Here is a 26,701-nt window from a genome sequence, read left to right on the forward strand (position 1 = left end):
GGGGTCACATGTACCGGATGTTGATACAGTCTGCGGAACAGCTGTGAAAGAATAAACAAAGCTGACGCGTCGATGACAAAAAGAAGGGGGAAATACAACGAAGCAGGTTTTAACATACGTGTCCACACAGAACTCTGAAAATCACAGATTCACGGTGAGAAGAAGTTGGGTATGCGATGTGTCTTCGACATTAACATACATGATGGCTTTGTAATATAAGGTTAGCTATCACACATTATAGACATAATAGATTCATACCATGCGCTTGTACTGGAGTCAAACAGGCTTCCTGTTTAGATTAAGCCACTGTAGAGTCGGCGCGAGATATGGCTCGGAAAAAGTACCACAGTCCAGAGGTGAGAAATGCGTTGTACTTAGAATTGTCCCATTATACCAACTGTTACACCAAGGACTGCTAGTTTTTAAATTGGAGAAATACATTTTCTTTAGAAAATGTGGTGTGTTTCCTAACTTATCTTGTACTATTTATAGTTGTGAAATAAATGAGTGGCAGTGACTGCAGAATTAATGGTCAGAGGTGGGTAGTAACTCGTTACAAGTAATGCGTTACATGTACTTAGATACATTTGAGGAACTAGTACTTTTCTTTTACTCATGTAATTTCTGAAGGAAATAACTTTTTACTTGTTCAATTTTACCAAATAATTTCAGTTCAATATATTTATATTATCATTGTTGTCAGATGAAAATCACATTGAATGTGAGGTTCTTATTTTTTTTATTAATCGATACAATTGGTTCCCTTTTACGTATGTCTGTATGAACATTTCACAACCCCTTGACCAATGAAATGTATTTAAAATAACGTAATCAAGTCCGTTGGCTCTCATTGTCGTCAAACCCCCTTTAATTACCATCTGCCTTTCTAATATTAAATATTTCTGGAGTAAAATAAGTATTTCTCGGATATACTTTTGCTGTTGAAATTGTGAGTGCAAATGAAATGGCTAGGAACTAGCTAGTAAGCACATGTCATATAATGGAAAATCTCAGTAAGCTTTATGTGCCATATTTGTTTATTTTATTTACAGCGTGTAGCGACAGAACCGAGGGGGGGAGAAAGAAGTGGAAAGGAACGGTTCGGAAAAGGATGACATTGGACATGAGTCTCTGTTTCCTAACGTAGTTAAGCCAAAATCACACCCGTTATTGAGGGGCGTTCTACTACGCTCCCATTGGCTAGCTAGCGTTGTCTCACTCACAGGCGATTAGCGCAGTGGCGTTCCAATTTAAGAATGTAAAGTGTAATTTAACAATTAGCTGCTGTTGATGACACAAGTTTACTGGAGAACTGAGACGAAGTAGAGACTCTGGACAGGGTGGATATTCGTATAATAAAAAGCAGTTTTATTCAGAGGTAAAGATATCTGATACAAACATGCATGGACTCGTTCATTCAGCTCGTAATGAACCTGCAGGTTGAGATAACAGAAATACATAGTCATTTTATACAGGACAGAAAGTAGGTTGAGTCTGGAAGTTCTGGTCCTTTGGTTGGTTCTGGACAGGTTGTTGTCTTCTCAGATTGGTCCTGATGAGCTGGACGTCATCCTTCTGAGTCTTGCAACAAAAGTTCCTTGTTATCAAAATGTTCAGCTAAAACAGGAGATTTTGTGTGTGTGTAGTTAGCCCTCTGTCCTTGAGTATGTGTGTGTGTCTGCACCCTTTTCTTATCAGTGTTTATGAATGTTCTGTGTCAGCCATCTGTCTCTGGGTGTGTGAGAAACCCTGCTTAGAAAGAAGTTAGTTATAACAATGTAATAGCAATATGCTTGTGTTATTTACAATGGTATTTCTTACACTGCCTACCGTAATGCTGGCCTATTATTATCATGTTTGGTAACGTTTGCCCATGTTTTTATATTCAGAGTTTCAATGAGTTGTAAAATGTCTCAACTCTGTTGAATTCCCGCAATTGAAGGTCAGCTAAATTTACCTAGACTACTTAATCTTAAGGATCCGACTGAAATTTCGCACTACGTGATATTCACTTCCGGACTTGAGGAGCGTGCATCTTTTTCCCAAAACAGTTAAGCCAAAACCACGCCCCGTTTTTCAAATATGCATTCTACAACGCTGTGAGTGCTCCAAGTCCGGAAGTGAATATCACGTAGTGTGAAATTTCAGCCACTGATTAAAACCTTATCTCAATAGGGGGTGCTGTTTGCACTTTGTAATAATTTCGTTCCCAAATTAAACTGCCTCGTACTCAATTCTTGCTCGTACAATATGCATATTATTATTACTATTGGATAGAAAACACTCTCTAGTTTCTAAAACCGTTTGAATTATATCTGTGAGTAAAACAGAACTCGAGTTGGAGCAATTTTCCTATGAGGAAGTGAGAAATCTGCAGGCTGTTCTGAGGTCGGTTTATTAATTTGCATGTCTTCTATTGGTTGAGATGCACTGCATACGCCTTCCCCTGGATGTCAACAAATAGTGAGAATTGAAATGGAGTTGCTAGGCAGATCTGAGGCCTTATAAATGGGCTGGCAACGTGGGGTCCTCTCTTTCTTTCCTTCGCCATGACGCAAGACAGACCTCAGGATGGCGTTCTAGAAAGCTCCCGTTATAGCCCTTAGATATATCCGGCTCTGATTTTATTCGATATAGGTGTTAAATACATCATAATGTTGTTATTTTAAACCGAGTTATATCAGTATATTGCGATTTTCGGGTATTTATTTGTGCTGCGTTCTAGTGAGTTGGGCACGTCTGGCCCACATGGCTAATGTTTACTGCTAATTCCAACGTTGAAGACGACAATCTACAACCGAGCAACGATTCTTTTGGGAAAAGGACAACTTGCCCAAGATTCTGATGGGAGCTCATCAAAAAGTAAGAACTATTTATGATGTTAATTCGTTGTTCTGTTGGAAAATGTAAAACTCATATTCCTCCATTAATTTCGGTGCGGTCTCGCTTTAACGCACGCTGTATGTCGTAGTAACGTTAATTTTAAAAATCTTACACAGCGATTGCATTAAGAACTAATGTATCTTTCATTTGCTGTCCAACCTGTATTTTTTAGTCAAGTTTAAATTTAGTTACTGATTAGATTAGGTGCCTCTCACAAGATTTCTCCCGACATATTGTTGGCAGCTTGGCTACTATTCTCATTGTATAACCACGATTTGTGCCGCTAAATATGCACATTTTCGAACAAACTCTATATGTATTGTGTAATATGATGTTATAGGACTGTCATCTGAAGAAGTTTGAGAAGGTTAGTGAAAAAATTAATATATTTTGCTGGTTTATTCGTTATCGCTATTGTTGGCTTGAATCAATGCTGTTGTGTGGTTGGCTATTGTAGTAAGCTAATATAATGCTATATTGTGTTTTCGCTGTAAAACACTTAAAAAATCTGAAATATTGGCTGGATTCACAAGATCTTTGTCTTTCATTTGCTGTACGCTGTGTATTTTTCATAAATGTTTTATGATGAGTATTTAGGTAATTCACGTTGGTCTCTGTAGTTATTTTAGTTGCTTTGGTGAGAGTCGTGATGGTGGCTGCAATGGTAAACTATGATTTATACCTGAAATATGCACATTTTTCTAACAAAACATATTCTATAAAATAAATATGTTATCAGACTGTCATCTGATGAAGTTGTTTCTTGGTTAGTGGCTATTTATATCTTTATTTGGTCGAAATTGTGATAGCTACCTATGCAGGAAAAAAATGGTGGAAAAAAAGTTGTGTCTTTTGCTATCGTGGTTAGCTAATAGATTTACATATTGTGTCTTCCCTGTAAAACATTTTAAAAATCAGAAATGATGGCTGGATTCACAAGATGTGTATCTTTCATCTGGTGTCTTGGACTTGTGATTTAATGATATTTAGATGCTAGTATTTACTTGTGACGCTATGCTAGGCTATGCTAGTCAGCTTTTTTACTGATGGGGGTGCTCCCGGATCCGGGATTGTGATGAAGTAGAAGTAGTAACATTTGCCCTTGTATTTCAAGATTTGAAAAATATAATAACATGTCGTTGGACAGAGCTAACCATTAATGTCCCTTGAACGCTCAAAGACAGATTCAGTGGCTGTAAAATAGTATTCGACTGAATGATTAGCTAATAAATGAGAAATTATGAATAATAAGCATAATTACACTTTCCATCCTTACCTTGGAAGACCACTGTCTCTGTGCTGATCGCCTGTGAGCGAGACAACGCTAGCTAGCCAATGGGAGCGTAGTAGAACAAAAGATGAGTTAACTATGGCAATTGATACAGTATCTGCACAGTTTGATTATTTATTACTTACATGATTCTTACCTTGATGTTTAATTCCATGCTGAAATTTGTCTGATTTGCATACTAGTAACAGGATTGATAGTGAAATGTCAATATTGATTGTTGGTTGACTGTTGAAATACTTACCTGATCCTTGTGGATATTTTATTCTTAATTTAAAAAAATCAACATCACAATTGGTTTAAATCTTCTTAGTACGCATTCACCATCACAAGTAATTGAAATTAATTTTCATTAATGCTATTGAAATTGTGAAATTACTCCAATGTCTTAAGTACTGTTTTATGAAATTGAGGTCATTGATAAAGTCAACTTTGAATAAGACTGTAATTTAAACTGTACAGCCTACCTGTGCTGAGGATATCTGAAAGATAATGCTGTTAGGCTTAAATAATACATGCATGTCTATTCATTTGCAGTAAGTTATAAAAAAAATGTTAGCTGTCGCTCACAATTTACCATAGGATGTAAAACATGACCAAACTACATTTGTAACTAGTACTTAATTCATTTTCTGACTGGATACTTTTTTACTCTTACTTGAGTAGTTTCCAGTGATGTAAAGTACTTACATAGTACTTTAAAGTTTTTATTGAAGTATTTATATTCTTGTCAACTTTTACCCCACTACATTCCTGCAGAAAAGGAATTGCTTTTTACTCCATATATTTTCCCTGACACTCGCTATATTTTGAATGCTTAGCAGTTCGGGAAAATGGTTCAATTCATGCACTTATTATCAAGAGAACATCCGTTGTCATTCCTACTGCTTCTGATCTGGCGGACTCACTAAACACACATGCTTCATTTGTAAATAATGTCCGTGTTGGAGTGTGCCCCTGGCTATCTGTAAAATAAATACATTAAAACAAGAAAATTGTGCTTTCTGGTTTGCTTAATATAAGGAATTTGAAATGATTTATACTTTTGATACTTAAGTATATTTTAGCAATTACATTTACTTTTGATACTTAAATATATTTAAAACCAAGTACTTTTAGACTTAAGTAGTATTTTACTGGGTGACTTGAGTCACTTTCTAATAAGGCATCTTTACTTTTACTCAAGTATGACAATTTGGGTACTTTTTCCACCACTGTTAGTTTCTTTAGGCTGCTTTTACTTGAGTAAATTGCAATGTAAGTAACAGTACTTTTACTTAATTACAGCTTTTCAGTACTTTACCCACCTCTGGTAATGGTATTGACTGTTTATAGTTGAAAAGGTAGATAGATGGAAAGATTTGGTTTGTTGATTGATTGGGTAGAATAGCCTGAACATGTGAAAGTTGGTTTAGTGTCTATAGTTTGGATAGTTGGTGTTACTGTTGGTGGGTTATTTTATGCTAATTTTTCTCTCTGTAGATATAGTTTAAGTTTTAATAATTTTAAGTTAGGATAGCCTGAATGTTTAAGGTTTGTCTTCTAAATGAATTGTCCAATGAGCAGGGTCATTTTGAACAGATACCTCCTGTATTCCTATGGTTCTCATTGAAACCCATGATATTTTATGCTAATTAAACATCGTTGTAGTTGGAAAAAGTACAGGACGTATCGCCCCCATCTACCGTCAACCAATCATTTCAATGTGGAGCTATACGGAACCCTCCGCATTGTTACAAAATTTGGGAGGCGCACGGTGATGCGGTACAGAGCTTGTTTTTGGCCTCCGGAGACATCTCAATGGCGTCACACCCTTGTACGGAGCCTCCGGCCCGCTACCCCAGATCACGCATAAATTGGCTTTTACCCCCAAGGAGTCGTCTACATCAGCCAATGAAGACAACCGTTCACTATGAAACAGAACAGAAGAGACACTTCTTAATTCTTACCATCTGTCATCCATATGATGTGTTGACCTAAATGAGTTGGCAGCCATGTTGATTTCAATAGGCTCATACTATAACACTTGTAAACAAACAAAGAAATCACTAACTGGGCAGTATATACGCATCTTTATGTAGCTGTCTTACGTGAACCAGGCCCGTAATCATTAAACAGTTGCAAAACACGTTTCTATTGGACAAATTCAGGTAGGTCGCTCCCTGTTTCGTTTGCTTCCTTTTAAGAAACATTTTGCAACAGAGTCGGCGTAGTGAATACACGCCCCTGTTTCACTTCCTATGAGCCATCCCCACCTCACTGCTCTCCTCTCTCTGTTCAGCTGCTGTGTGTGAATGAGTGTCTTACATGACTTTCCATTTTTTTTATATTGATTTCCTTTTTCTTCCTTTCCTGAAGGTTGGTCTCTGCTGACAACACCGCTATGGGAAGGATCTTCCTGGACCACAATGGTGGGACATGCCTGTTCTCCTGCGCCACTTGTGACACCATCCTGACCAACCGCTCAGAGCTCATCTCCACAAGCTTCACCGGCACCACGGTGAGCCCGGTGATAGTCTACTACTCCTACTACAGTAGGAACGCTACATGATCAAATAAATGTGGACACCTGCTCGTCGAACATCTCATTCCAAAATCATGGGCATTAATATGGAGTTGGTCCCCCATTTTCTGCTATAATAGGCTCCATTCTTCTGGTAAGGCTTTCCACTAGATGTTGGAACATTTCTGCGGGGACTTGCCATTCAGCCACAAGAACATTAGTGAGGTCAGGCACTGATGTTGGGCGATTTGGCCTGGCTCGCAGTCTGAATTCCAATTAATCCAAAAGGTTTAAGATGGGGTTGAGGTCAGGGCTCTTGTGCAGCCCAGTCAAGTTCTTTCACACCGATCGACAAACCATTTCTGTATAGACCTCACTTTGTCCACGGGGCATTGTCATGCTGAAACAGGAACGGGCCTTATCCAAACTGTTGCTGCAAAGTTGGAAGCACAGAATCTGCTACAATGTCATTGTATGCTGTAGCGTTAAGATTTCCCTTCACCAGAACTAAGGGTCCTAGCCCAAAGAATGAAAAACAGCCCCAGACCATTATTCCTCCTCCACCAAACTTTACAGTTGGCACTATGCATTGGGGCAGGTAGCGTTCTCCTGGTATCCGCCAAACCCAGATTCGTCCGTCGGACTGCCAGATGGCGAAGTGTGATTCATCACTCCAGAGAACGCATTTCCACTGCTCCTGAGTCCAATGGTGGTGAGCTTTACAACACTCCAGCCGACGCTTGGCATTGTTCATGGTGATCTTAGGCTTGTGTGCGGCTGCATGGCCATGGAAACCCATTTAATGACACTCCCGACGAACAGTTCTTGTGCTAACATTGCTTCCAGAGGTAGTTGGAACTCGGTATTGAGTGTTGCAACCAAGCACAGGCGATTTTTGCGCTTCAGCACTCGGCGGTCCCATTCTGTGAGCTTGTGGGGCCTAATACTTCGCGGCTGAGCCGTTATTGCTCCTAGACGTTTCCACTTCACAATAACAGCACTTACAGTTGACCGGGGCAGTAGCAAGGCAGAAATTTGACAACCTGACTTGTTGGAAAGGTGGCATCCTTTGATGGTGCCACGTTGAGTCACTGAGCTCTTCAGTAAGGCCATTCTACTGCCAATGTAGGTCTATGGAGATTGCATGGCTGTGTGCTCAATTTTATACACCTGTCAGCAACGGTGTGGCTTAATTAGCAGAATCCACTCATTTGAAGGGGTGTCCACATACAGTGCGTTTGGAAAGTATTCAGACCCCTCCACTTTTTCCACATTTTCTTATTACTTATTCTAAAATGATTGAGGAAAAAAAAACTATCTACACACAATAACCCATAATGACAAAGCGTAAACTAACTTTTTGCTAAACTATGAAAAATAAAAACATACCTTAGTTACTTAAGTATTCAGACCCTTTGCTATGAGACTCGAAATTGAACTCAAGTGCATCCTGTTTCTATTGATCATCCTTGAGATGTTTCTACAACTTGGAGTCCACCTGTGGTAAATTCAATTGATTGGACATGATTTGGAAATGCACATGCCTGTCTATATAAGGTCCCACAGTTGACAGTGCATGTCAGAGCAAAAACCAAGCCATGAGGTCGAAGGATTTGTCTGTAGAGCTCAGAGACAGGATTGTGTCGAGGCACAGATATTGGGAAGCGTGCCAAAAAATGTCTGCAGCATTGAAGGTCACCAAGAACACGGTGGCCTCGACCCTCTTAAATGTTAACGTTTGGAACCACCAAGACTCTTCCTAAAGCTGGCCGCCCGGCCAAACTGAGCAATCGGGTGAGAAGGGCCTTGGTTAGGGAGGTGACCAAGAACCCAATAGTCACTGACAGAGCTCCAGAGTTGCTCTGTGGGAATGGGATAACCTTCTAGAAGGACAACCATCTCGGCAGCACTCCACAATTCAGGCCTTTATGGTAGAGTGTCCAGACGGAAGCCACTCCTCAGTAAAATGCACATGACAGCCTGCTTGGAGTTTACCAAAAGGCACCTAAAGGACTCAGACCATGAGAAACAATATTCTCTGGTCTGATGAAAACAAGATCGAACTCTTTGGCCTGAATGCCAAGTGTCACGTCTGGAGGAAACCTGGCGCCATCCCTATGGTGAAGCATGGTGGTATCATGCTGTGGGGATGTTTTTCAGCGACAGGCAGACTAGTCAGGATCGAGGGAAATATGAACGGAGCAAAGTACAGAGATCCTTGACGAAAACCTGCTCCAGAGTGCTCAGGACCTCAGACTGGGGTGAAGGTTCACCTTCCAACAGGACAACGACACTATGCACACAGCCAAGACAACGCAGGAGTGGCTTCAGGACAAGTCTTAATGTCCTTGAGTTGCCCAGCCAGAGCCTGGACTTGAACCCGATCTAACATCTCTGGAGAGACCTGAAAATAGCTGTGCAGCAACGCTCCCCATCCAACCTGACAGCACTTGAGAGGATCTGCAGAGAAGATTGGGAGAAACTCCACAAATACAGGTGTGCCAAGCTTGTAGCATCATACCCAAGAAGATTCAAGGCTGTAATCTCTGCCAAAGGTGACTCAACAAAGTACTGAGTAAAGGGTTTGAATACTTAGGTAAATGTGATAATTTTTTTTTATACATTAGCAAAAATACAAAATAAACAGTTTTTGCCTTGTCATTATGGGGTATTGTGTGTGTATATTGATGATGGGAAAACAGGCGGGAAAAAAACAATTTGAATCAATTTTAGAATAAGGCTGTAATGTAACAACGTGGAAAAAGTCAAAAGGTTTGAAAACTTTCTGAATGCACTGTACTTTTGTATGTTTTCATTTAAAAAAAACATTTCAGTCACTTAGCAGAAATTCTTATCCAGGGCGACTTACAGTTCCTCTTAAGATAGCTAGGTGGGACAACCACATATCACAGTCATAATCAGTACATTTATATTCAGATAGCTAGGTGGGACAACCACATATCACAGTCATAGAAAGTAAGGGGTGGGGGTCACATGCAAGTTAAGTTGTTATTATTATTTCTTCAGGGGGGTCAAGGTGAGTAGGAGGATTATTTAAGATATGGTTTGAAGAGGTAGGGTTTCAGATGTTTTAGGAAGATGGGCAGGGACTCTGCTGTCCTAGCTTCAAGGGGAAGCTGGTTCCACTATTGGGGTACCATGAGACCTGAAGTGGCAGAACTGAGTGTTGGGGTGTAGGGTCTGAGAATAGCCTGAAGGTAGGGAGGAGCAGATCCTGTTGCTGTTCCGTAGGTAAGCACCATGGTCTTGTAGTGGATGCCAGCTTTGACTGGAAGCCAGTGGAGTGTGTGGTGAAGCGGGGTGACATGAGAGAACTTGGGAAGGTTGAAACCAGGTGGGCTGCAGCATTCTGGATAAGTTGCAGGGGTTTGATTGCACAAGCGGGGAGCCCAGCCAACCGCGAGTTGCAGTAGTCCAGGCGGGGGAGGACAAGTGCCTGATTTAGGACCTGCAACATTTCCTGTGTGAGGTAATCTACGGATTTTGTAGAGCATTAACCTGCAGGGGCGGGTCACTGTTTCGATGTTTGCAGAGAACGTCAGGGTGTTGTCCAGGGTCACGTCAAGGTTCTTTGCGCTTTGGTAAGGCGACACTGGAGTTGTCAACCAGGATGGAGAGGTCATAGCAATGACAGTAGAGACCATGTGAGGATATGACGGAGCCGAGTAACTTAGTGTATTTAGAGGAGAGGGCCTAGAACTGAGCCCTGGAGGACACCAGTAGTGAGAGTACGTGGTGCAGACACAGATCCTCTCCATGTCAACTGGTAGGAGTGGCCTGCCAGGTAGGATGCAATCCAAGAGTGTGCAGAGCCTGAGAATCCCAGCCCTGAGAAGGTAGAGAGGAGGATCTGATGGTTCATGGTGTTGAAGGCAGCGGATAGATCTAGGAGGATGAGAACAAAGGAAGAACCTGGATCAGGTTGTTAGTCAACCTACCAGGGTAGTTAAACCTGAAAGGCCGCTCAGCAAGGAAGAAGCCACTGCTCCAAAACCGCCATAAAAAGCCAGACTATGGTTTGCAACTGCACATGGGGCCAAAGATTGTACTTTTTGGAGGAAGGTCCTCTGGTCTAATGCAACAAAAATAGAACTGTTTGGCCATAATGACCATTGTTTGGAGGAAAAAGGGGGAGGCTTGTAAGCCAAAGAAAACCATCCCAACCGTGAAGCACGGGGGTGGCAGCATCATGTTGTGGGGGTGCTTTTTTGCAGGAGGGACTGGTGCACTTCACTAAATAGATGGCATCATGATGGAAAATTATGTGGATATATTGAAGCAACATCTCAAGACAGTCAGGAAGTTAAATCTTGGTTCCCAATGGGTCTTCCAAATGGGCAATGACCCCAAGCATACTTCCAAAGTTGTGGCAAAATGTTTTAAGGACAACAAAGTCAAGGTATTGAAGTGGCCATCACAAAGCCCTGACCTCAATCCACTAGAAAATTTGCGGGCAGAACTGAAAAAAGTGTGCGCGAGCATGGAGGCCTACAAACCTGACTCCGTTACACCAGCTCTGTCAGGAGGAATGGGCCAAAATTTGCCCAACTTGTTGTGGGAAGCTTTTGGAAGGCTACTTGAAACATTTGACCCAAGTTAAACAATTTAAAGGCAATGCTACCAAATACTAATTAAGTGTATGTAAACTTCTGACCCACTGGGAATGTGATGAAATAAAATCTGAAAAATCATTCTCTCTACTATTATTCTGACATTTCACATTCTTAAAATAAAGTGGTGATCCTAACTGACCTAAGACAGGGAATTTTTTCACTAGGATTAAATGTAAGGAATTGTGAAAAACTGAGTTTAAATGTAACGGATGATTGAAAACCCCGCTGTTTTGCATAACATCAGAGTGACCGGATCAACCATAGCCCGCATTCTTAAACACCATCTCCGGATGAAGCAAATCTACAGAGTCCCATTTGAAAGGAATTCTTAAAGAGTGAAGGATAAAACAGTACAAGTAATGTACTAGTATTACACTTTTGAAACAGACTCAATGATGTTGCCAGGGAACTTTACTATACAGTATTTACTGTCATTTCAGAGAATCATGAAGTTGGATGCAAGTACCATCCCCCAGGAACTCATATTCATAGATTAATTTAGCAAAGACTAGTAGGAGAGGAAGGAACATCATTGGTCAGCATGGGGAAATGATACCATATGCACAGTTATGAGCCACAATGGAGTCCTCCACCGCCATGACAACCTTGGACCATAGAACACTGCCCATCTCTACATTTCCTGCACACCTTACTCTTTTTCAGACAGAGCAGACGGTCAGGTGATCCTGAGCAGCAAATGTTATAATTTGGGACAATGTGAGTTTCCATCAGGCTGCTCAGGCTCGCAACTGATTCCATGACCATACCAGGTTTACAATTCTCAATCCCATTGCGTTGTTTTCAGCATGGTGGTGGTATGATCACAAACCCCATGAACATATGGCCCTTCTCTATGCAATGGAGGCTGCCTGTGGTGACATTTCAGCAGAGTCCTGTCAGGAGTGGCCTCGTCATGCCATTAAATATCCACCCCCCCCCCGGACCAAAACAAATGACATTGTTTTCGCAATGGAGTATGTTTGATAGGTTCTTTATCTATTCCATACAGTAGTGCAAATAAGCTTATTTTTCTTCCATTACATATGTGAAATATTTACTGTGTTTGTGTGCATACTGTATGCTGTTGACATGTATTGAGTCATGTTGAAATACATAACTTGCACTTGTGTTCCTTTGAGTACACACACAGAGTACAGAATCTTAGTCTTTAGACTGAAATAGTGACAGATCACACTGACATTCATATCCTAATTTGATGTTCATCTCATTTTGACCAGGGAGCACATGATTTTAATTGCTGTGTTTCATTAAGCAAGATGGGGTTTGGGCACCCGAGATGTAATGATATGTTCGGCGAGCAGGTGTCCAACTTCACCTTTTGTTGCCCCACTTCTCTGCTCAATAGAGGACATTAATACGGGGAAAGGTATTTGGCAATCCTCAAAACAAGGGCTAGATTAAGTTAACACAAAGCAGAAGGGTATGGGCACAGATGCAATCGTATGATATTTATTGTTCGTTTATCAGTCAAAAGTATTTCTACTTTTCACACAAGTTGTATATGTAAAAAGTGTCAATGAGCTTTTTTCCCCCCTTACGGCCAGTCGACAGAATCAGGTTTGCACTTCACGTTAGATAGACTCCTTAAGTTTACCCTTATTTTCCCATTATAATTCAACTTTAAAAGATCACACAGACTACGTGCTCCTCTAATCCAGTTTAATCATCCTCAGCAAAAAGGCCAAATACAATAAGAGAAAACAAAATTATTTTTTATACATTTAACTAAATATGCAGCGCTATGCTAGTGTGTAAGTAAATCAAAACCATATGGTTAAATACAATTTCTTTTAAGATACAGAAAGATATTAATTTCTTCCATTAGCACTCGAGAGAACAGGTCGCAAAATATCAAAATAAAACCAGCCACGACAGTACGCTCCTTTTTTGTTGTTGACCACTACACATCACTCTCTCCTTTCTTCAAATCATTCCTCGCACCAGAAGGGGACCAGTGAGAGTCGAAGGAAGCAGAGGAGAGGGGGATGAAGTGAGTGAAGAATGAGATGAGCATTGGGACCAGCAGTCAAGTAGTGTGACTAGGGTAGTAGGAGAACGATATGGAACAGACTAGCAGTATACTACTTAGAATGAACCAACGTATGAGGCATGCATTCTAAGTGGTATTCTAGTATGGCCATATGAACAGAGCCATGGTTCAATAGTCCAAGGAGTCAGGGATTTTGTATGTACAGAAGAGGGAGTAGAGTGCATTACAAAACAAAGAGCAGGAACAGCAACACTCATTCAAAGGGCAGCAGGCAGAGAAGAGCTTCTGCTTGCGTCTCCCCAGTCCATTTGTTCAGACTGATCCAACTGAGAGGAGCGGAGGAGGAGGCTGGCTGCAGTACAAAGGTTAGTGGTCTGGTTTGGATTCAAACCACTCTGGCAGAGACTCATAGGAACAAACACGGCCACACAACAACTGACCCAGGACCCGGGGGACAATGTCCTTACTCGACACATACAAGCCAATTCAATCCAATGCCATGCAGAGCCATTGGGAAAGGAAAAGAGAAAATAAGGTGGGGGAGTTAAAGGTCGATATCCCACCCTCCTACAACCTGAGGAGTGGTCAAGGGACAGACAGGTCTATGTTCCGTTCCTTAGTGACCATTGACATAGTGAAAACCTGCTTACAAAGACAACCAAGGAGCCGGTAAGGAGAGAGAGGTCAGTTTCATATAGAAAGTACTGTTGCAGACAGTCTTCTTTTGTGATCGGTGAAGCAGAGGGAAAAGAGTTGCGCTATGGTGGCGCTGCTGTGTGCAAAAAAAAAAAATAATCTGACCGTTCTTTCTTTACAGGGTCCTTGTTGAATCTGAAGACTGGGCAAGTTAAGGCTGTGAAAATGAACATGCGATAGTGACAGTGTGGCTCCAGAAGTTGCCGTGGTGACAGTGTCCAAGTCAGAGTCCAAACTGTCAAGACTAACAGGAGTGGATCAACAATACTCAGATCCAGAATGGTGGGGCAAATTGTGAGTCTATTTCAACCATGCTCGCTCTCCCTTCTCTCCCCACTCCCTCCCTCGCTCCTTTCCCCCTCTTGAAGTGCATCGTGTGGAGACGGGGGGTCAACGGGGGCAACTCAGGAGCACTCTTCTCCAATGCGCTGGCACGAGCGGCCCACCTTGCGGTCCAGCTTCACCATCTTGAGGACGGCCTCCTCGCGCCCACGGCCCAGGTGGTCGAACAGGCAGTCGTGCTGCTCAGGTAGACGGTGCAGCATGCAGAACACGTAGCCTAGGAGAGGAAGAACGAGGCAGAAAGACAGAAGGAGAACAAGAGAATGTTAAAATGACTGAAGTCGCAGTTAGGAGACATGAAAACCAAGGGCAGATGTGTTTGTGTCATTCCCATGCCATACTTACCGCAGCGACAGGAGCCCAGTTCCTGCTGTACCAGCTCCAGTTTGGTTTGGCAGCGATAGCAGCGCCGGCGGTTTTTCTGCTTGGGCCCTGGGCTAGGCTCCTCGCTAACCACCTCCCCCTCAGAGTCTCCCCGTGCTTGTTTCTCCGGTGACGCCTCGCTCTCCGGCCCTGAAGCTGAAAAAACAGAAGGTTACACAGTGTCAGAGTCCAACGTACAGTATTGCACAAACACAGGGAGCAGGAGCAAGGCTGTACCTGATTCACAAGGACGTTTTTTGGGCGTACAGAGGGTGCCTTGAGCTGTTTCTGTGCATGATAATAGTTCTGTGGAGAGAGAGAGAAAAAAGAAAGTATAAGACAGGAAACATTCCTCATTGATCAAGAGCCCAGATGTGTGTCACCTAGACCAAGAAGCAGGGAATTAGATACAGCTTTGGAGACAAGACCTTGTGGCAATGTTATGTAGTAAGACAAGCTCAAGTAACATCAAAATCCATATAAAAATCCTGACATGCCAAGTCTCTGTTTATATCAACATACTCTTACATTAACATGAAGGTAACAAAGAAAAACACAAGATACTGCAATTAGTTTAAAACTGGGGACCTTAAATGAAATCCTGGGAGAAGCAAGCAGATCTTAACAGATTGTCAGTGCAACCATGTTGCCCCACTATGCATCCTATCTAGGCCAGGCTGAGTGCATGCATTGCCAGCAGAGTGAGACACACACAGAACCACTCCTCCAGAGGCAGAAATAGAAGCAAGCTGTCAGTCCAACCTTACGGACCTCTGCCAACACAGATCATGAAATGCATACAGTATATACACTGTGTACAAAACATTAAGAACTGCTCTTTCCATGACAGACACCGGGTGAAAGCTATGATCCTTTATTGAGGTCACATGTTAAGTCTACGTCAAGCAATGTAGATGAAGAGGAGGAGAACAGTTAAGGAAAGATTTAAGCCGAGACATGGATTGTATGTGTGCCATTCAGAGGGTGAACTATTTAAATATTTAAGTGCCTTTGAACTGTGTGTGCCAGGTGCACTGGTTTGTTAAGAACTGCAAAGCTGCTGGGTTTTTCCACCCTTAACAGTTTCAGTGTGTATCAAGAATGGTCCACCACCTAAAGGACATCCAGCCAACTTAACTGTGGGAAGCATTGGAGTCAACATGTGCCAGCATCCCGGTGGGGGGGGGGGGGGGGGGGGGGGCGAAGGAGTCAATTGGAAGCTGGGGATGATTAGGTGGCCATCAAATCAAATGTATTTATATAGCCCCTCTTACATCAGCTGATATCTCAAAGTGCTGTACAGAAACCCAGCCTAACACCCCAAACAACAAGCAATGCCGGTGTAGAAGCACAGTGGCTAGGAAAAACTCACTGGAAAGGCCAAAACCTAGGAAGAAACCTAGAGAGGAACCAGGCTATAAAGGGTGACCAGTCCTCTTCTGGCTGTGCCGGGTGGAGATTATAACAGAACATGGCCAAGATGTTCAAATGTTCATAAATGACCAGCATGGTCAAATAATAATAATCACATGATTATTGATTACCATGATGGTATGAGGACTAAATTGGTAATTTAGCCAGAACCCCTGGGTTAACACTCGTACAGTAAGTGCCATGTTCCGGGATTCATCCAATGGCATTTATTTTATTTAACTAGGCAAGTCAGTTAAGAACAAATTCTTATTTACAATGACGGCCTACCCCAGCCAAGCCCTAACACTGGGCCAATTGTGCACCGCCCTATGGGACTCCCAATCACAGCCAGCTGCGATAAAGCCTGGAATCGAACCAGGGTCTCTAGTGAATGCCTCCAGCACTGAGATGCAGTGCCTTAGACCGCTGCACCACTCAGGAGTCCATTGAGGAGTATACCACTGGTCACATCAATAAAGTGCATTGACGACGTCGTCCCCACAGTGACCGTACGTACTAGAGGTCGACCGATTATGATTTTTCAACGCCGATACCGATTATTGGGGTACCAAAAAAAGACGATACGATTAAAAAAATAAATCGGCCAACTTTCATTTTAATTGTAATAATGACAATTACAACAAAATTGAATGAACACTTATTTTAACTTAATATAATACATCAATAAAATCAATAATGGACAGTGGTGGGCCGTCAGGGCCTGCAAGGCCTTCTCTGCTGGCCTAAACACCAGAATAGATTTTTTTTTTAAATACATTTTCCCACAAATATGTATTAAATTATTCCCCAGAGTAAGAGTTATACTCTTCATTTCATAGCTTTCCTCTTGGTTGCACTGCTTCCAGCCCCAGGTTGAGATTTGGAGGGCTGGTCTTTATGTTAGATCTTTTATCCAATCATATTCAGCCATCATGTGTTGCCAGGGGTCTAAAATCTGCCCTCAGGCCTTCAGAATCAACAGTGCGGGCGCTTGTAGCTTATAGTGAATGGAAATGAAAATTTAGTGTCAACCAATCAGCTTTAGAGTTGGCTATTGTACGCCTGCTGGCTGGCTCCAGTGTTACACAGGAGCCAGCTAGCAGGTGTAGTGCGTGCACGTCTTTTGATTGGATTACCAATATTGAGAGGCAGGTCCTATGGAGATCTAGGAAACTGAATTTGATAAACAAATTGATTTGCGTACTACTAAGCTGTTTTTTCAACCCACAATGGCGGAAGGAGGAGAAGATATCGATTTGGTCGAGGATATAATTATAACGCCATTCTCAAGACGAACTTTAAGAAAAGTTAGACATTGTAAGGAGAGGTCGCCCGACGCCACAAAGCCTGTCACAGGCGGGAAAGGGGTTCGTTCGCTCGCCACTTTCAAAGTTTCGACTACGAGCGCTGTCAATGGCTCACAGGCTCCTTGGCTCCGAGAAGCACTGCAAACTGTACTGCTGGGAATGCCTATTATTTGCAAGTGATCGATTTGGTGTTTGGAGCCACATTGGCTTTGCAAACTTGAGTTGTCTAACCAAGGCAGCAACAAGACACCAAAGTACGGCTGGGCACTTACAAGCAATGGTGCTTTTGAAAACTTTTGGGGACACCGGAGTGGATCTACAGCTCAAAGAACAAGCGCGCAGGGCAACAGAGCTGCACAATGAAAAGGTGAAGGGAAATATTGAAAAGACTCATTGATTGTGTCATGTTTTTGGATAAACACTGTTTACCCAAAAATGTCAATTTGTCATTTTCAAGGTGACGCAATGCCTGCGTTTCTGTCTAAATGTATAGTGTCTAGAGCCATGGCATCATAATGATGGTAATAAGAGGTGGATTAATTCGGGTGGGACTGTGTAGTACCTCACTGAAGGCCCAGGCACGCCACTGATAATGGAACATGTTCAATTTGGTTTAAATAATGCAAAAACAAAGTGTTGGAGAAGGTAAAAGTGCAATATGTGCCATGTAAAAAGCTATCGTTTAAGTTCCTTGCTCAGAACATATGAAAGCTGGTGGTTCCTTTTAACATGAGTCTTCAATATTCCCAGGTAAGAAGTTTAATGTTGTAGTTATTATAGGACTATTTCTCTCTATACCATTTGCATTTCATATACCTTTGACTATTGGATGTTCTTATAGGCACTTTAGTATTGCCAGTGTAACAGTATAGCTTCCGTCCCTCTCCTCACCCCTACCTGGGCTCGAACCAGGGACACATCGACAACAGCCACCCTCGAAGCATCGTAACCCATCGCTCCACAAAAGCCACAGCCCTTGCAGAGCAAGGGGAACAACTACTTCAAGGTCTCAGAGCGAGTGCAACGCTATTAGCGCGCACCCTGCTAACTAGCTAGCCATTTCACATCGGTTACACCATCCTAATCTCGGGAATTGATAGGCTTGAAGTCAAACAGCTCAATGCTTGAAGCACAGCGAAGTGCTGTTTGAATGAATGCTTACGAGCCTGCTGCTGCCTACCACCGCTCAGTCAGACTGCTCTATCAAATCATGGACTTAATTATTATAAACACAGAAATACGAGCCTTAGGTCATTAATATGGTCAAATCCAGAAACTATCATTTTGAAAACATTTATTCTTTCAGTGAAATACGAAACCATTCCGTATTTTATCTAACGGGTGGCATCCCTAAGTCTAAATATTGCACAACCTTCAATGTTATGTCATAATTATGTACAGTCTTTGTTAGGAAGAAATGGTCTTCACAGTTCGCAACAAGCCAGGCGGCCCAAACTGCTGCATATCATATACCCTGACTCTGCTTGCACGGAACGCAAGAGAAGTGACACAATTTCCCTAGTTAAAAGAAATTCATGCTAGCGGTAAAATTAACTAAATATGCAGGTTTAAAAATATATACTTGTGTATTGATTTTAAAAGAAAGGCACTGATGTTTATGGTCAGGTACACATTGGTGTAACGACAGTGCTTTTTTCACAAATGTGCTTGTTAAATCATCACCCGTTCGGCGAAGTAGGCTGTGATTCGATGAGAAATTAACAGGCACCGCATCAATTATATGCAACGCAGGACGAGCTATATAAACTAGTAATATCAACCATGTGTACGTAACTGGTGACTGGTGTACGTAAAGGCTCTGATTGTTTTTTTTATAAGATAAGTTTAAATGCTAGCTAGCAACTTACCTTGGCTTCTTGCTGCACTAGCATAACAGGTAGTCAGCCTGCCACGCAGTCTCCTCGTGGAGTGCAATGTAATCAGCGTCCAAAAATGCTGATTACCGATTGTTATGAAAACAAATCAGCCATTCCGATTAATCGGTCGACCTCTAGTACGTACATATTCCAACCAGAAGTCATGGATTACAGGCAACATCTGCAATGAGATAAAGGCTAGAGCTGCCGCTTTCAAGGAGTGGGGCACTAATCCGGATGCTTATAAGAAATCCCGCTATGCCCTCAGAAGAACCATCAAGCAGGCAAAGTGTCAATTCAGGACTAAGATTGAATCCTACTACACCGGCTCTCGTCAGATGTGGCAGGGCTAGCAAACTATTACGGACTACCAAGTGAAACCCAGCCGCGAGCTGCCCAGTGACACGAGCCTACCAGACTAGCTAAATTCCTTTCATGCTCGCTTCAAGGCACGCAAAACTGAAGCATACATGAGAGCGCCAGATGTTCTGGATGACTGTGTGATCACGCTCTCCCTAGCCCATGAGAGCAAGACCTGTAAACAGGCCAGCATTCACAAAGCCGCGGGGGCCAGACGGATTACCAGGATGTGTACTCTAAGCATGCGCAGACCAACTGGCAAGTGTCTTCACTGACATTGTCAACTTCTCACTGACCGAGTCTGTAATACCTACATGATTCAAACAGACCACCATAGTCCCTGTGCCCAAGAAAGCAAAACTAACCTGCGTAAATGATTACAGCCAGGTAGCACTCACGTCAGTAGCCATGAAGTGCTTTGAAAGGCTGGTCATGGCTCATTTCAACACCATCATCCCGGAAACCCTAGACTAGAGGTCGACCAATTAAATCAGGGCCGATTTCAAGTTGTCATAACAATCGGTAATCTGCATTTTTGGACGCCGATTACGTTGCAATCCACGAGAAGACTGCGTGGCAAGCTGACCACCTTTTACACAAGTGCAGCAAGGAGCCAAGGTAGGTTGCTAGCTTTGTTTTTTATTGAATATCCGCCGCTCAACAACTACATCATACCAGTCATCCAACAGATTCCCATTCAGAGTGACACACAGAGGCATCCAGAGTCAATGACCTGTTCAAGGGCACGTTGACAAATCTACCACCAGGCCAAAAAATGTGAACCCGAACCCTCCAAGATCCCCCCCACAGTTCCCCCAATAGCTGTCCCTCAACCATTTGAGGTCCCCCCCCCCCCCCCCCCCCAAAAAAATATATAATTCCATTCCCCACCCCCATGAACCCCCCCAATGCACCAACAACCAAGAGAATGAACTAAAGAGAAAAAGGTTGCTAGCTAGCATTAAACTTTACTTATGAAAAACAATCAATCTTCACATAATCACTAGTTAACCTAATAATATCATCCACCATGTGTAGTTGAGTAGCTTGTCTTGCATATAATCAATGCAGTGCCTGTTAATTTATCATTGAATCACAGCCTACTACGCCAAAACGGGTAATGATTTAACAAAAGCACATTGGCGAAAACAACACTATCGTTGCACCAATGTACCCAACCATGAACATCAATCCCTTCCTTAATTATAATCAATACACAAATATATTTTTTAAACCTGCATATTTAGTTAAGAAATTCATGTTAGCAGGCAATAACCTGTTGAGGACAGAGGGCGCTGTTTTCACTTTGGGGGAAAATCGTGCCCAATTTAAACAGCCTCGTACTCAATTCTTGCTCGTACAATATGCATATTATTATTACTATTGGATAGAAAACACTCTAGTTTCTAAAACCGTTTGAATTATATCTGTGAGTAAAACAGAACTCATTTTGCAGCAAACTTCCTGACAGGAAGTGGAAAATCTGAAATCGATGCTCTGTTCTAGGGCCTGCCTATAAATGGGCTTCATATATATCAGTATACATGCACTTCATACGTCTTCCACTAGATGTCAACAGGCAGTGAGAGAAGAAATTGAGTGTATAACTTGATCTGGGGTCGAATAAAAGCTCTCGGCATGACTTGTCACCAGTTTCCTGTTTTCTGGAGAGCGCGTGAAGGGACCTGGTTTTGCCTTCTGATAAGCTGTCGTTATGGACGACTAATATCTCCGGCTTTGATTTTATTTGATACATGTGACAATATCATCGTAAAGTATGTTTTTTCAATATAGTTTTATTAGATTATTGAAATTTATTCGGGACGTTAGGCGTGTTGCGTTGTGTGCCTTTGTTCAGGAAGGAGAGCTTCGCGCTACTTTGCTAGCTTTCCGTGCTAATTGACTGGAGAAGAGGACATTCTAAATCCAAACAACAATTGTTCTGGACAAAGGACCCCTTGTAAAACATTCTGATGGAAGATCGTCAAAAGTAGGACCCATTTTATGATGCTATTTCATATATCTGTCAAACGTGAAATAGTCGTTTGCGCCCAGATTTTGGGTACTCTCTCGCTATAACTAAGCTGGATGTCGTAATGAAGTTATTTTTAGAATTCTAACACGGCGATTGCATTAAGAACTAGTGTATCTATCATTTCCTATACAACATGTATTTTCTAGTAACGTTTATGAATAGTTATTTGGTCAGAATAGTTGAGTGTAATAATTATCCGCACATTCTGGGAAAAATATGCTACGTTAGCACAATGTATAACCACTGATTTCAGCTCTAAATATGCACATTATCGAACAAAACATAAGTGTATGTATAACCTGATGTTATAGGACTGTCATCTGATGAAGGTTTATGAAGGTTAGTGAAAATTAATATCTTTTGCTGGTTTATTCACTATCGCTAACGTGCCTATTGCTATCGCTAACGTGCCTTGAATGAATGCGGTAGTGTGGTAGGCTATTGTAGTAAGCTAATATAATGCTATATTGTGTTTTCGCTGTAAAACACTTTTTTTTAAAAAACTGAAATATTGGCTGGATTCACAAGATGTTTGTCTTTAATTTGCTGTACACCATCGATTTTTCAGAAATGTTTTATGATGAGTATTTAGGTATTTGACGTTGGTGTCTGTAATTACTCTGGCTGCTTCAGTGCTATTTCTGACGGTAGCTGTGATGGTAGCTGCAATGTAAAACTGATTTATACCTCAAATATGCACATTTTTCGAACAAACATAGATTTATTGTATAACATGTTATAAGACTGTCATCTGATGAAGTTGTTTCTTGGTTAGTTTGGTTGGTTCTTGGTTAGTTAGGTTGGCTTTGTGCATGCTACCTGTGCTGTGAAATGTCTGTCCTTTTTTGTATTTGGTGGTGAGCTAACAAATGTGTGGTGTTTTCGCTGTAAAACATTTTAAAAATCAGACATGTTGACTGGATTCACAAGATGTGTATCTTTCATTTGCTGTATTGGACTTGTTAATGTGTGAAAGTTAAATATTTCAAAAATATATATTTTGAATTTCGCTCTCTGCCTTTTCAGTGGAATGTGGGAGGAGTTCCGCTAGCGGATTCCCGGTGCCAGACAGGTTAACTAGGGAAATTGTGTAATTTCTCTTGCGTCCATTGCACGCAGAGTCAGGGTATATGCAGCAGTTTGGGCCGCCTGGCTCGTTTGCGAACTGTGGGAAGACCATTTCTTCCTAACAAAGACCGTAATTAATTTGCCTGAATTTTACATAATTATGACATAACATTGAAGGCTGTGCAATGTAACAGCAATATTTAGACTTAGGGTTGCCACATGTTCAATAAAATACGGAATGGTTACGTATTTAACTGAAAGAATCAATGTTTTGTTTGAAATTATAGTTTCCGGATTTGACCATATTAATGACCTAAGGCTCATTTCTGTGTGTTTATTATAGTATAATTAAGTCTGATTTGATAGAGCAGTCTGACTGCGGGGTGGGAGGCAGCAGGCTCGTGAGCATTCATTCAAACAGCAGTGCGTTTGCCCGCAGCTCTTTGCAATGCTTGAAGCACAGCGCTGTTTATGACTTCAAGCCTATCAACTCCTGAGATTAGGCTGGCAATACTAAAGTGCCTATTAGAACATCTAATAGTCAAAGGTATATGAAATACAAATGGTATAGAGAGAAATAGTCGACACGTCATAATACCTATAATAACTACAACCTAAAACTTCTTAACTGGGAATATTGAAGACTCATGTTAAAAGGAACCACCAGCTTTCATATGTTCTCATGTTCTGAGCAAGGAACTTAACCGATAGCTTTTTACATGGCACATATTGCACTTTTACCTTCTCCAACACTTTGCTTTTGCATTATTTAAACCAAATTGATTTTATTTATCTATTATATTAAGTTAAAAGTGTTCATTGAGTATTGTTGTAATTCCCCAAAAACACACAAAAAAAAAAATCAGCTGATTAATCGGTATCGTCTTTTTTTGGTCCTCCAATAAATCGGTATTGGTGTTGAAAAATCATAATCCGTCGACCTCTACCCTAGACCCACTCCAATTCACATACCGCTCCAACAGATCACGCAATCTCAATCAACACCGCCCTTTCCCACCTAGACAAAAGGAACACCTATGTGACAATGCTATTCATTGACTACAACTCAGCATTCAACACCATAGTGCCCTCAAAGGTAATCAGTAAGCTAAGGACCCTGGGAATAACACCTCCCTCTGCCATTGGATCCTGGACTTCCTGACGGGCCCCTAGGTGTTAAGGGTAGACAACAACACATCTGCCACGCTGATCCTCAACACTGGGGCCCCTCAGGGGTACGTGCTTAGTCCCCTCCTGTACTCCGTTCACCCACGACTGCATGGCCCAGCACAACTCCAACACCATCATTAAGTTTGCTGATGACAACAGTGGTAGTCCTGATCACCAACGAGAGCCTATAGGGAGGTCATAGACCTGGCAGTGTGGTGCCAGGACAACAACCTCTCCCTCTATGCGAACAAGACAAAGAAGCTGATCGTGGTCTACAGGAAAAAGAGGGAAACTGCTTGGCATCGACCGTAGGGCGCTACAGAGTGTAGTACGAATGGATCGGTATATAACTGTGGCCAAGCTTCCTGCCATCTAGAACCTATTTACTAGGCAGTGTCAGATGAAGGCCCAAAGTAATTGCCAAAGACTCCAATCATCCAAGTCAGACTGTTCTCTCTGTTCTCTCTGCTACTGCACCGCAAGCGGTACCGGAGCACCAGGTCTAGGGCCAAAAGGCTCCTTAACAGCTTCTACCCACAAGACTGCTGAACAATGAATCAAATGGCCACCAGACTATTTACATAGACACCCCCTCAACGCTACTTTGTTTTTACACTGCTGCTACTCGCTGTTTATTATCTATGCATAGTCACTTTACCCCTACCTACATGTACAAATTACCTCAACTAACCTGTACCCCCACACATTGACTTGGTACCGGTACCCCCTGTATAAAGCCTCGTTATTGTTGTGTAATCTTGCTACTTTTAGTTTTGATTTATTTAGTAAATATTTTTTTTAACTGCATTGTTGGTTAACCTGTTGATGGGGGCGCTGTTGTCACTATTTATGCTAATCGTGTAATTTTTGAAACGGCTTCCCACAAAATTCTTGATCGTACAATATGCATATTATTATTATTATTGGATAGAAAACAGTCTATAGTTTCTATAGGAGTTGAAATTTTGTCTCTAAGTGGAACAGAACCCATTCTACAGCAATTTCCCTGACATGGAGTCAGATTTCAGAAATGTTGGCCCCTGATCTGGAGTCAGTTAAAAGGACGCAGTTATTGCTATGAGTATACGGACACTGCTTACGTCTTCCCCTGGATGCCTTTACGTGATGACGATTTGAATGGGGTCGATTGCGCGTTCACAGGCACTACAAATTAAAAAACCCTGTAGCTAGGAACTCTTTTCTTGCTGCGTAATGCGCCTGGAGGACATCGACCCGCACTTGTTCCAAGCATTAGTAGAGGGAGTAATATTACTCTGGTCATGTTTCTACTCGTTATGGGAGTTAAAAACATCATAAGGTAGTTAATTTAAAGCGTTTTATAGCAATTTATATCCGTTTAGTGCGATTTTGGGACATTGATTTCTGAAACGCTGTGAATTGCTGGGCGCGCTTCCAGTTCATCCCGAACGCAGTTGGCATTTCCACATGGCAAGAGGACAGCTTTCCACCAAAAGACGATTAGACCCAAGAAAGGATCCTTTGCCCAAGATACTGATGGAAGAACAGCTCAAAGTAGGACATTTTTATTATGATAAATCGTGTTTGTCGAAAAATGTTAGTGGCTTAGGACGCCATGTTTTTTGACGTAGCTTCGCTTGGCGCAAACTGTATTGAAAAGTAAGGATAATTTAAAAAATGTAATTCCGCGATTGTATTAAGAATTAAATTGTCTATCAATCCCTGTCCACCCTATATTTTTTAGTCACGTTTATGAGTATTTATGTATAAGAGTAGATCACTGTCTAAATGGCGCACGGACATTTTCTCACCAGCTGGGCTACATTTCACATTGTCTAACCATGATTTTGGTGGCTAAATATAAACATTTTCGATCAAACTCTATATGGATTGTGTAATATGATGTTACAGGAGTGTCATCTGAAGAATTCTGAGAAGGTTAGTGAAAAAATTAATATATTTTGGCGATGTTGACGTTATCGCTCACTTTGGCTAGAATCAATGCTGGGCTGCTATGTGCTATGCTAATATAACGATTTATTGTGTTTTCGCTGTAAGACACTTAGAAAATCTGAAACATTGTCTGTATTCACAGGATCTGTGTCTTTCGATTAGTGTATGCTGTGTATTTTTACGAAATGTTTGATGATTAGTAAGTAGGTAAACACGTTGCTCTATGTAGTTATTCTAGTCCATTTTTGATTTTGGGTGCAATTGTAACCTATGCCATCTACCTGAAATATGCACATTTTTCTAACAAAACCTATCCCATACCATAAATATGTTATCAGACTGTCATCTGATGAGTTTTTCTTGGTTAGGGGCTATAAATATCTTAGTTTAGCCGAATTGGTGATAGCTACTGGTGTTGGTGGACAAATAAAAGATGGTGGATTATGCTAATGTGTTTTTAGGTAATAGATGTACATCTTTACATATTGTGTCTTCCCTGTAAAACATTTTAAAAATCGGACATGTTGGCTGGATTCACAAGATCTGCGTCTTTCATTAGCTGTATTGGACTTTAATGTGTGAAAGTTAAATATTTAAAAAAAATTTTTTTTTTGAATTTCGCGGCACTGGTTTTTCAGTGGGGGTGGGGGGGGGGGGGGGGGGGGGGGGAGTGCCGCTAGCGGCACCCTCATCCTAGACAGGTTAAGGGCTTCTCAGTAAGAATTTCACGGTAAGGTCTACACCTGTTGTATCCGACGCATGTGACAAAAACAATTTGATCTTTAGTGACTACAACGTCCCATCCGAAAGACAGCACAC

The 26,701-nt window shown here is 41.7% G+C and overlaps 1 protein-coding gene and 1 long non-coding RNA gene across 3 annotated transcripts in view; one reads left to right on the plus strand and one right to left on the minus strand.

The window, feature by feature from the left end:
• LOC129825421 (uncharacterized) lies at positions 1–13,571 on the plus strand. Its single transcript, XR_008754860.1, has 2 exons — positions 1–154; positions 6,530–13,571. It is a non-coding gene; the product is annotated as an uncharacterized LOC129825421 (long non-coding RNA).
• LOC129825418 (AN1-type zinc finger protein 3-like) overlaps positions 12,975–26,701 on the minus strand; it is a 20,130-nt gene continuing 6,403 nt past the window's right edge. Inside the window, exons 5-7 of one of the 2 annotated variants that reach the window (XM_055885512.1) lie at positions 14,958–15,026; positions 14,703–14,876; positions 12,975–14,574 (exon numbers count right to left, since the gene is read on the minus strand). In XM_055885512.1, the coding sequence (XP_055741487.1) occupies positions 14,420–14,574; positions 14,703–14,876; positions 14,958–15,026 (398 nt within the window). In that variant the 3' untranslated portion in view covers positions 12,975–14,419. The remainder of the gene's footprint in view (positions 14,575–14,702; positions 14,877–14,957; positions 15,027–26,701) is intronic. The other variant, XM_055885513.1, reaches the window with a different exon arrangement.

The sequence above is a fragment of the Salvelinus fontinalis genome, chromosome 27 (genome assembly GCF_029448725.1).
Source record: "Salvelinus fontinalis isolate EN_2023a chromosome 27, ASM2944872v1, whole genome shotgun sequence".
NCBI lineage: Eukaryota > Metazoa > Chordata > Actinopteri > Salmoniformes > Salmonidae > Salvelinus > Salvelinus fontinalis.